At 43.2% G+C, this 12,102-nt stretch overlaps 1 protein-coding gene across 6 annotated transcripts in view; it reads left to right on the forward strand.

Annotated features, from left to right (window-relative positions):
• Positions 1–12,102, forward strand: part of LOC148027597 (uncharacterized) — a 212,603-nt gene that overhangs the window by 95,760 nt on the left and 104,741 nt on the right. For all 6 annotated transcript variants that reach the window (XR_015692610.1, XR_015692611.1, XM_087689309.1 and 3 more), the window contains 4 exons: positions 3,148–3,207; positions 3,379–3,495; positions 3,605–3,699; positions 3,793–3,986. Coding sequence is in view for 4 of the 6 variants with exons in the window: in XM_087689309.1 (XP_087545435.1) it covers positions 3,148–3,207; positions 3,379–3,495; positions 3,605–3,699; positions 3,793–3,986 (466 nt within the window). In the remaining 2 variants the exon portion in view is untranslated. The remainder of the gene's footprint in view (positions 1–3,147; positions 3,208–3,378; positions 3,496–3,604; positions 3,700–3,792; positions 3,987–12,102) is intronic.

Raw genomic sequence — 12,102 nt, forward strand, 5'->3', positions numbered from 1 at the left:
AAGCTGTATCAAAAACATGTTCTGCAAGAATGAAAGGTTTTGTATGTCTCATACAAGTATGGAACATGTTTAGATTCCTCCTAGGGTGGCAGGGGGTAGAGACCTCTTTTTTTTTTTGGGTGGCGGGGTGCTAGAACAGGAGCACAAGGCCCAATATGAACAACATTGTGAGTATGCAGTATATAGCACATGGATGAAGCATCTAGACCGAAATCTCTAAGAGTAACAATGGCAATGAAAGGTGGGATAAAGTAACTTAAAAAGCAGGGAAAGAGTCTTGGACACATTCAATATCTGTCAAGAGTTTTGTTGGGTTCACAAGAAGAGATGCTAGAAGTCCCTATTACTAGGCCATCCTTCTATTACTTGAAGTATGGGTGCGCTAATTGGTGACTAAAGAGGCTTAATAAAATAATCTTTTGGACACTCTTTACCACTATTGAGTAATCTTACCCTATGACGCATTTGTCGAGAAGATCAGTTCAAGAAATAAGTCCAACCTCATGATTTCGGTTGTAGATGAGCAATCAATTATTCCATAGAATTGGAGGTCTCTGTAGGCAGTGCCTAATGTTTCATTTAGTTAGTTTGCAATGTGAACACAACTAAGTTAATAAGTTTTGTCACCACACTTAGAGTTAGTTCTAGAGTTAGCTAATTTTAGTTGAGTTAGGGGTTTACTCTACCTCCAATGATCACTTTCAGTTCAACAAGTATAATCCATTGTTTTCAGCTCGCTTTGTCTACTCTTACTCTCTCATTTCTCTTTTCATAGCTGGTCCAGTTTCCAACATTTGGTATTAGAGCTGTCTGTGCGTGGGTTTTGCTCAACCACCATTGCTAGTTGGTGCCACTCCGCCTGAGTCTCTATAGTCACCTGCTCGGCTCTCAGCTTGAGGTAGAGGAGTAGAAGATTCACTGTCCGAAAGGAGGAGGAGCTACTGTCTTGGACTGTGCAGTTGCTGCCTCCTCAGGCTGCCACCACCCAATGCCACCGTGCAGCAATCCTGCTAGCTCCAGCATTGCCAACTTCAGTCACAAGCAAGCGCTGATTGACAGTGCTAGTCCTTGCCACCTGGAGCGCAGCTTGACTGCTGTGTTCCTGGTCGCCACGTGGCTGTTGTGTTCATGGCCACTGCCCGTAGATATACCGCCTAGCATTTCAGTCTTCCACCATCAAATACCCCATATTTGCTCTTCTTTCTATGTTGTTTTACAACACAACAAACCTAAAAATTCATTACAGCCCTTCCTCCTCGAGCTCTTCTTCTATTTCAAGAATAAGAACCAAGCCATATCACTACATTGCTCATCAATGATGGAGAAAGGCCATTTTTCCTTCTTTTTACTCACATATTGTAAAGAAAATCTTTTGTTTTTATTGCATATTAAGTGATGCATGTGTGCATGTATATCTTTTCATGATCTTGTGAGAGTGAGAATTACTTCTGTCCACTCTTTGGTTGATTGTAATTGAGCTCTTGCCCAAAGGAGTTGGGTTCAGCAGAAATAAATTTGTTGTTGCTAGGGAAGGTTTGGGGGGGTGATTACCCATTACCCATGTTCAACCCTCAATCTTGTATTCCTTTACATTTCCATGTGTGTAAATTGTTGTATTCAGCTGAGTATTTGTTCTCTCCATTTCTTGAAATATTAAATCTTGAAAAGAAACAAATATCATAATTATTGAGCATACTACGTTGTTCGGGGCGTTTGCAATTAAGTTGAAGTTTTTAAGGAGGGGCAACAAAAGAAAAAACCCCTTGGTGTCAATTGTGGGGGAGGACTTCTCACTTTAACCTTCTCAACTTTGGTAACGCCTACTAAGCCTAGCAGTCTGGTTGGAATTTTGAAGTCAACTGGTTGCCAAGTACTAGCATTGGTAAGTGCCTGTGGCCTGATCTTGTTTGAGCAAGACTCTAGGATGTGGGGATAAGGAAGAGTCTACAGCAAGGGGGTGGCCTGCATGATTACTACAACTTAATCTAAGTTTGTATCGATCTATTACTTGTTGAGTTGGAGGCCTTTCTCAATCTATTTATTTTCTTTGTAGACGAGAAACAAATCTAATAAATCTGTTTGCAAAGTATTCCAAGAAAAAATACAAAGTTCAAAGGAGCCCCATAAGAGGCTTCCATAACTTGAAATATACAACAAGGGATGTTTATTAGAAGGCTTGACTGAATAACCAATGGGGATGTCTATAGCTCCAAACTATGTGGGGCTGACAATGGAAAAAAGTGCAAGAATCCTACGTCTTGAGAAAAAGCATCTCTGCTCAGTCTTAGAGCTGCCATGTATCCTCTCCCATCTCTTGTGGAGAGTATGGACAATCTCTCTCCAAGATGTCTGTGTAGTAGATATGTCCAATAAATCTATGGCATGGCTGCATTTGGCAGTCCAGATCATACATGGTAACCATAAAATGTGTTCCACTAGGGTTGAAATGTGAAACGTGTTTCACTGTTGAAATGTTTTAATGTGGACCTGTTTTGCCTATCCGTTTCACTCTAAGAGAAAAGAGCAATTCCATGAAAATTTTGCTTGACATATGTATTTTAAATGTGTGATTCTGCTGTGTCATGCGGCATTTCACTTATGACGTATCCCCAGGAGTGAAATGTTCTAGGCTGAAATGCAACATTTTGAGAGTGAAGCATTTCAAGGGTGAAATGCTTTGTGTTTACCTTGGTCCGTATGTACCAAACAATAATGGTAGCTACAAGCTCCCATTTGTGACAATGCAGGCTTGCCTCCGTCTAGCTTACAATCTATTTATATGATCTTCAATCATAGGCTCAATGGGAAACATGTTCTTGGTTTTGACAATGGGGTAGAGTTGTCAAGTTGTTGTACATGCACACTACAAGGATACTGCAAGCACCATTCAAGAGATGCACACTTGGCTGTAAATACAACTTGCTATCTTCAACATGCTAGTTACTTTCTTTCAATAATATTAAGTACGTGTATTAAGTCAGGCCAACATTGGCCAAGTTTGGGTGTCATCATAGACTTTAGATGGAATACGTGCTGCCTCACTGGAACCTTTTTATGGAATACTTGGATCTTTTTAAATATAGGTCTTACATTTTGATTTACAGCTGGACTGAAACTTTACTCTCTCCAATTTTTTTTTTTTTGCAGGTTCACCAAGAGATTCTCAACAAATTAGTAGATTTGGTTGCAATAACATCAATCATGGAGGTGAAACACTAACCAATTAATCAAAAAGTTTTCTAGAGGATATGTTGTAGGCTGTTTGCTGGGATCAAACAAACATACCTCTTGGACATAAGTGTTACCTCGCCAATATGTTGATGGGGTTAAAGTTAATGATTAGTGTAACCATCTGATGCACAATGCTTCTTTTAGCAGGTCTTGATTCGGCTAATTGGAGCTGATGACACCATTCGAGCTTTTCATGAAGATTCTTTTCATTGGTTGGTGGATACAGACTTGCTAGAGTTACTTATAGATAAGCTCAGCGCCCCAGTAAGTTGCACTTTGCAAAGTGGGTAACTTCATTTTGACAAATCTTGAAGGGTAGTCTCATCTTGACATTTTCTTAAATCATGTTGGTGGTGAATTCAATTGATGTTAGAACTCCTCAGAGACACACGCTAATGCCGCGGAAGCTCTTTCAGCAGTGTCTCGTTTGTCACAGTCAGCACTTGCAGCTAAGCTGTCAAGGCCCAGGTTTGAATGGCTAATTGCAAGCAAGAAGATGGTTTTTTCATTTATGTTTTTAAAGTTATTTAATCAAATTGTGTGAAAACTTGGAAATTGCAGTTTTATTGGGAAGCTATTCCATCATGCTTTAGAGGATCCAGATTCCAAATCTGCTCTAATACATTCTTTGACTGTATGCATCTCGTTACTGGATCCAAAGAAGTATGTGCTGGTTGGCAGAGGACAACATATTCCTGACTCCTTATCATCACCCACAAGTCCTGATCTTATCGAGGGAATGTTGCAGAGGCTAGGTCTGTATTGCAGCCTTCAAAATAAAATGTCTCCAAGTGTTAATTTTTCTTGGAATAGATATTAAGTCACGTCCCAGTAGCTAATTTAGTGTTAGTGATTAGAGAAGCTGACTAGTGTGTTGTCAACTGTTGTTACAACACTTTCTATCTAGTGTCTTTGCTTTCATGAAAGTGGATAGGATTTCCTATTTGGATGATTGGCTTCTACCATGATTACTGTACCTAAGTGTGGCTTTGATACTATGTGTAGGCCATGAAATCAGTTCTAAGCACCTTCTAAATATACTAATACATACTTGCTAATAATTACATAGTATGACAAGATATTAGAACTCTACAAAAATGACCATGTACATGCAAGGGTATCACTACACGTAAGATCTGAATGCTATGTTTTGAAACCAATTTCTGCTCAATTTGCGTGCCTTCCATTATATAGGCAAGCTGAAGTTTATAGATACAATGCAGCTCTACACTTTGAACACATGAAAGTGGACCACATCTGCATTTCAGACTTGTGCCACCAAGAGGTTTTATATCTTCTGCAACAACTGCCCTTTCTACCTATGGCAATTCTTTGTGCTGCTGGGTGATTTTATTGGCAGCTTTCTATTGCTTCTAACCTCACTGCTTGATGGAAGGGCTGCCCTTACTTTTGGGGTGGCTCGTAGCTGCTCATTATGACTTTTCATTAAGCCTTCTAGCCTTTACCTATTGGCATGAGCTCTGTTCAGAAACAGACTTGGGTTTTACAGTTTTGGTCCCTTCTTCTTATATGGCGACATCCATGGCAGCATAGGGTGGTTCCAAAGGTGCCTTTATTTGTTTGCTTTTATGGGACATGAAACATTCTTGCATTGAGGTGCACTATTGAAATTCAATGGAGTCTTTAAGTGTTTGGGTTTTGCTGTCAAAGGTTCTCTTTTTTTCTTTTTGGGTGGTTTGAAAAACAGGCCCCGGGGGGGCGGGGCGGCGCAGTGGCTAAGCTGCAACATGGTGATTTAACATAATTGTCACTTGGTACTTCCATCAAGTTGTCTACTAGTTCTACTGTTCCTGCATATCTGCAGGGGTTTGTTGAGCTAAAAAATGCATGACATGCTGATTAGTCTCTTAAAGAGCCCCAAAACATGCTTATTTAATCAAAATCCCTAAAATGGTGTGCAGTTCTGTCGACCCTAATTTGGGAGGGTCTATCCATATCTATAAATAGACAGGCTGTCCCCATTCAGTCTTCATCTCTTTGGTGCAGGTTTCTCACCCTTTGTGTGCAGCTTTTGGCCATCAGTCTCCCACCACGTAGTGGCCTAGCCTTCACGATTGATGCCATCACTCCATCTAATCCTGCATGCTGCTGCCTGTTGCCTAGTAACCATCCATTTGCTGCATTTGGATCTCCACTACCATCGCCACCCCTCAGACACTTTGTTTCTGCGTGCGTTTACTCTTCAGCTGCCCAAGCGACAAGTGTACTTCATCAGGCGGCTGCTCCACACTTGTGTTTGTAGCTTCTGGTTGCCGCTGCTTGTCATCACCCCCTCCACTGCTACGTTGCAGCTTCTAGTGCGGCCTGCCTTCTCAAGCATCATCTTTGGTATTGTTAGCTTCTCCAACCTCCATTGGGATTTGTGCTTGATAGTTTTTCCTCACTTTGACACTCTGGCTGGTGGTCACAATATTTGGGATCCATCTTTGGTAGACATCATTCTACGACACTACCATTGTACCCTTGGGCACTCTGTACCTCTGATATCCATCTACAGTATTCATTCACTTTAGAGTTGTGTTCTTTCTCTCCCCTTTTGCTTGTATTTGTTTTTGTGTTTGAGTTTTGAGTTTTGGCTTTAGAGTTTGAGTTTTGCGTGTTTGTGTTTGTATCGTTGTGTTCCTATTGTGGTCGTACACTTTGTGTTTCTTTAGTGCAAACCCCAAGATCTACTACACAATTTTCTTCACATGATATTAGAACCGGCGCTCTTGTAAAGAGTATCTTGCGTATGTTGTGGAGGCTTGCTTTTGTGGAGGCACATGAACGACCCGTAATTGAATCACAATGTCGCAGACACCTTCTTCTTGGGACCCCATGATGTCTTATCAAGCTTCTCCATCATTGGAGGCCTTGAGGAGTCATTATGGACTTAGTGAGGAAGACGACAACCCACCTCCATCTTCACCTTCTTTGTTTTCTCCTGATCTAGATTTCAATCTCATGAGAGAGGAGTTTAAAGAGTACTTGCGCATTACCTATAGTTGAACTTGCATCCCTTCTACTAGCTTTACTACTTCATCCAGACCGGTTGGTGAGGTTGGCTACCTCTGTGATAATGGATGACATATGACATTTGGGACGATTGGCAAGCCATCATCTTCATCTCAATTAGGTTGATTGTTAGGTTCATATAGTCCCTTTAAGTCATATGAGTCAAACCCTCTTCTGTTTTGCCTTTTGGTGTGCAAGATCCGGATGAGATTCTATATGTAAACTTCAATAGAGGGGGCTCTGGAGGGAGACATCCTTCATTAGGTATATCTACATCTTCTGTTTCATCAGAGCATATAATCCACTCTTCTCACATCCCTCCTATCCCACCCTCCTTTAGCTCACATGTCAATTTCCTCTGTTCTTCATTTCAAACCCTTGGATTACATTCCATATCTACATCCCTCATATTGGGAGTTGGAACCTCGGCTTCCATTCGTAGCACATTCTCATTCTCCATTTCGTACTCACATTTTCCCACCACTTCACATCACGATCCATTGCTCTAGGTAATGCCACCCTTTAACACTATGCTCTTCACTTACCCTCAAGTTGCTTTGCACCATGGGACTTCATTACATGTCATGCCATCCTTCAACACAATTCCCTCCAAATTTTCACAAGTGAGCACATCATTTTCCATTGGGATGACTGTGATGAGCATCCCTCTCGCTATCCCTAGTCTGACACATCCTTTGATCTCTCAGATGCATGGATTTGCATCCTTTGCTTATGGTGCATTATCACACTTTCCATGGGTCAATCCTGTGTAGGGATTCCCATCCTTTCCTCCATGTGTCCCTATCCCTCCACCATGGGCTCCTCATGCAGTTACTGTGCCTATGCCTAGTGAGTCCATATCTACATTCGGATCCATTGTGCACAGTTCCCACACACTTTGGGTTTAATGCTGAAGTGTATTATGTTGAGCTAAAAATACATTGTCCTGACTTAAATAGCCCCAAGAACATGCTTAAATAATAAAAAAGACCTCTTATTTTAAAAAGAAACACGATCCTAGAGAGTTACTATGTTCCCTATGCAAAACCCTAATTTGGGTACCCGTAACTTTCTATAAATAGGCATGTAGCCCACCACTCTTCTTGAATCTTGTTTTTGCAGGTTTCAAGAGCCGTAATTTTTGTTGCCCATACCTTGTTTGATGGAGCTTGACGGATCTGGAGTGAAGTGAGCTTAGGGTTAGCGAGTGAGATATTACACAGAGAGTAGAGAGTAGTAGAGAGGAGAGTGAGCATGACACACTTGATATTCGGTACAAAGACGAGTGTATCACTTTTTAGGTTTTGATAATATACATAAAGTACAAGAGTGTAAGGGTGCGTTTACACTCGAACACTGTAAAAGCCACAATGAGCCTTTATTCCCAACAACCTCCCACCTAAAGGCAACGTGCTTGAAGATAGAGAAAAAGATCAACTAAGTCTATATATGTACAAAGCTGAAAGACACATATACTATCCAACCCCCATCATGTGGCAGCAATGAGCAAACCGCTCAGCTTGAAGACCCTTCGTGAGAAGGTCTGCAGGGTTATCATCTGTATGTACCTTGACAAGCTCAATGTCTATGTTGTCAAGTACATCCCTGATAAAGGGATACTTCACCTATATGTGCTTTATCTTTGCGTGAAACACAGGATTTCGGGCTAGCATGATAGCACTGTGAGTGTCACAATGGACGATAGGAACCTCTGTAATACCAAGCTCTCTCACCAGACGTGAAAGCCATAAAGCTTCTTTGCATGCCTTAGTGGCAGCCACATATTTTGCCTCTATAGTAGATAATGTGTAAAGAAATACTCTTACACAGAAACATAAATAACAATTGTACGATAAAGCATAGACTGATAAAAAAACTTAGTTAGGGTTAGGCTAACTCAGAGATAATGAACACAGAAAATAACTGAAGTGATATAACTGCTGAATATACAATGCTCATGCAGCAAACACACTATGCAGTGAATGAAAACTGAACCTTGAACTCTTGTATCTTAAGGATCAGTGCAAGGGTAATGAGCTGGAGAGTGTGTCGTACTCTGAGCGGATCCCGAATCGCAGCAAGGCAGCATCCGGATGTTGAACACCAGCAAACGTAGCAGTGAGAAGTTGGATCTAATGCAGACGGTAGTGAGGAGAGAGAAAGACTAAAAACGCAGGCAAGACAGCCTGCAAGAGAAAGAAAGAAAGAAAGTTATATTAATGTCTACGAAAGGCCAAGTTGGCCTATGAGACCAAAACGTTACATACAAAATGTCTGGGAAACTTTTCAGGTCCCAGTAAAGCTACCATTTAATACTATGATAAACACATTGAGTAGGTACAAAATGGTAAATAGGTTAGGTACAATTCATATGTGTTCCAAGTATGGTGTGGAATTGCTCATGGAGCTTGGTCATTCTAAAATGTTTCGCATGGGTCTATCTAACATCGGGAGGTTGAATCGGCGGGGTAGGGCCCTCCGGTAGCGGCGTAGTATCCCTTGTATTGTCGACTTGTGCCTCTTGCAGGGATGAGCGCCGGTTGGATGTGGGCACTGGGCTTTGCTTCGTGCCGTGGCTATGGCTAGGGTAGTCTCCCGCGGCTGGGAGGCCAGTGGGGTTGGTGGGGGACTCAGGGGTAGGGATGGTAGTTGGCTCTCGGTAGAATTCTGTGAGCAGGCGTTGGATGGCTCCTTGTCTTTGCTCCAAGGTCCGGAGGAGGTGGCCTCTGTGGCGTCGGATTTCCAGCAGGAAGAGCCCAAGGCATCTTTGGTCCTTGAAACCCATCACACTAGAGAGTGGCCTGAATCCTTCTCTCAACAGGCGGTGGAAGCGTCCTGGATCTTGTAGTACGGTAGAAACCTACATATGTAGTGTTCTTCTGTCTCTGGCTCGAGTTGGCACATTTGGCAGATTCGATCTTCTAGGGGGAGGGGGTGGGCCCCATATCTACCTGTCTTGACTTGTAGCTGGTGTGAAGATCTACGGATCTGTCTGATTGCGCTTCTGACTACATGGGACAAGTGTGTGTCCATGTAGCTGTGGGTAAGAGTCCGTCCGGAGATATGTGTAGGAAGTGCTCCTAGTAGAAAGCCTTCTTTGTCCCTAGGTCTTCTGTAGGAGTCACCCATGTCTTGGCCGTGTGTAGTTGAATGATGTCCATTCTGATGATACAGTTCACCTTCTCCCGGTTGAGCTCCAGGTGGGGGCAATCGAGGCTGTATTGTAGTGGGGGGAGGTGGTCCATGTGTAGGCCATGTGGCCATAGCTAGGTCTCTGTTCCAGCATACCAACATTCAGTGTCCCCTTGCAGTGCTAGCTGTTTGGACGACTCTAGTGCGAGTTTGGGGTATCGATGCCGAGGCAAGTCCCATAGTCGGTGCAAGAAGGCCACTATTTGGAAGAGGGCCTCAACTACAATGGGCGGTGCCTCCATCTTTGCTCTGATGATCTCGTGTGGCATAGAGGGCTCGCTTCGGGTCATCCATGAGATTATAAGTGCCAGGGGTCTCTCCATCTGCTCCCATCTCTCATAGGTGGCCTCCTCGTGAGGCAGTGGCTAGTCCTATGTGGCCCTGCTCATGTGGTAGAGACTAGATCCCCATATGGGAGCTTCGTACAAGAGTGCTGGTGTGACTAGAGTGTCAATTAGCCAGAGCTTTGTATGGGGCTCCTAGAATTGTATGCAAGCGCATTGGTTTTCCATGGATCCGAGGGTTGCATAGCCTCGTGTCAATCTATCTTCTGTTGCCTTTCTCAAAGTGAATCTCGTCCTCAAAATGTAATCCTCAGATGGACGTATCTTTGGACCACTTCCACGGTTTCCCCGCCATATGTGAAGGGGAGTCCTGACCATCGAATCCATTGGGTTGAAGCGTTGAACACCATGACCTTGGTCTTCCCTAGGTTCACGGTGAGGTCTTTATCCTAGCAGAAGACCGATAGTGCCTCCAATTGGTTCTGTAGTCCTTCGGGCGTGTTGGAGATGAGAACTATGTTGTCCGCATATAGTAAGATGGGTATTAGTATCCCTCTTAGGCTAGATCCCTCCCCTCCCAATCTATCCATGCACTTTGATATCTCATCAATGTAGAGACCAGATAAAGCAGGTCAGAGTGGGCATCCCTGTTTAACTCCAATGGTGCTAGTTATCTCCTTTGACAGCCCCCCCTAGTGTTTGGACTCGGCTTGTGACCGATTTGTATAGTGCTAGAGAGAAAGACTAAAAACGCAGGCTGCAAGAGAGGAAAAGACTAAAAACGCAAGCAGGACAGCCTGCAAGAGAGAGAAAGCTGCCAAACACAGGCTGGACAGCCTGCAAAAGTTGGGCAACAATTGGCGGAGAGAGAAAATTGCCAAACCCAGGCTGCACATGATGTGGTAGGCAGCACAGCAGCAGGTTTGTGCAGGAATAGTAGTTGCTTGGCTGGGATTAGCTCCAACTTGCGAGAAGAGGGCTGGAAATGAGGCGTCAACTGATGTAGATAGCAATGGACAGCTTTGGCTGAGATGTCCTCCGCGAACGGGGTGTGGGTAGCAAGCTGAAACACTTGAAATTTGCAAAAACGAGATTGTTGATTGAATGGAGGGCAACATACGTATTTATAGAAAGTTTCGGCCCTCCGAAGTGGGTTTGTGCTTATGGGACACAGAAACTCTCTAGGATCGCGTTTCCTTTAAATAAATAATGTTTCTTCATTAATTAAGCATTTTTTGGGGCTGTTTAAGTAAAGCTAATGCATTTTTAGCTCAATACCCCCTCTCAGGCCCAACAACGGTGCCACGAGAAAGATCTTTTACCCCGAGGCGCCCGATCCCAAAGTAGCTCGAGTATCGGACAAAGGGTGCGCGTCGGCTGCCCAGTGGCCTACTCATATTACAGAGGCGATGGTAATCTTACCAAGGGAGCCCAGGTGATCACCTAGAGAGGATAGGGCATCGGACTAAGGGTGCACGTTGGTTGTCTAGTGGCCTACCAAGCCCTACAAAGGCGGATGAAATCAGCTATGGACTTTTTTTTGTTGTTGTTTTTTTTTTTGGTGAATTTGATAGATTTAGCATTAAGTGTGGGTTCAAATCAGTTTTCGTCCTATTGAGTATCCGTGCCCCAAATGGGAGAATGATAAGGATGGTCAAATAAAAGACCTTCACAAAACAAGCATACTATCCTTACCATTACTTGGTGTCGGTGAAGAAGGAAAATGGGTATGGATATAGCAAATATGTGAAGCAAGCAAGCAAGCTAAGGGAAAACTGCCTTGGAGATTGCCATGGGTAATGCCATGAATATGGTGGATTCAGAGTCGACCACTCCAAAGGACCGAAAAGGGATAAGTGCGCACAGATGCATGTTTACATGAATAGAATGCCAATGCATGGGGTAATGCAAAGGGCGATGCAAGATGGCATGCTCACACAAGATGCAATGTAACGGTGCCACTTGGACAGTGCCCTCGTAGGGGAATTGTTCACTTTTCCAAGCGCCCTTTTACAATTATATCATCTTGATAGTGCGGATGAAATTACAAATGTCCATAATACAATACAGAAAAATAAATGAATGAATGTCTAAAAAGCTATAAGCATCATCACTGTCACTAATAAGAGAAGTAGCCGTTCCCTCTCAAACTAGAAGGGAAAGCAAGAGGGAAGCACCCTCTCCCCATTAATTTGAAGAAGTAGGGTAGGGTGTACCCAAACCGATCCTGGGTAACAGGCATTGAAGAACTAGTCGGTTGACCGCTTTGGTCAAAACATCTGTAAAATTGTCGAATGTAGGCACAAACTTTAGGCAGATGGTGCCTAGCTCAACGTGCTCGCTGAAAAAATCGAAGTGGACTCCCACATGCCACATTCGT

This window comes from Lygodium microphyllum, chromosome 12 (assembly GCF_053477565.2).
Source record: "Lygodium microphyllum isolate KBCC chromosome 12, Lygodium_microphyllum_v1.1.10, whole genome shotgun sequence".
Classification (NCBI taxonomy): Eukaryota; Viridiplantae; Streptophyta; class Polypodiopsida; order Schizaeales; family Lygodiaceae; genus Lygodium; species Lygodium microphyllum.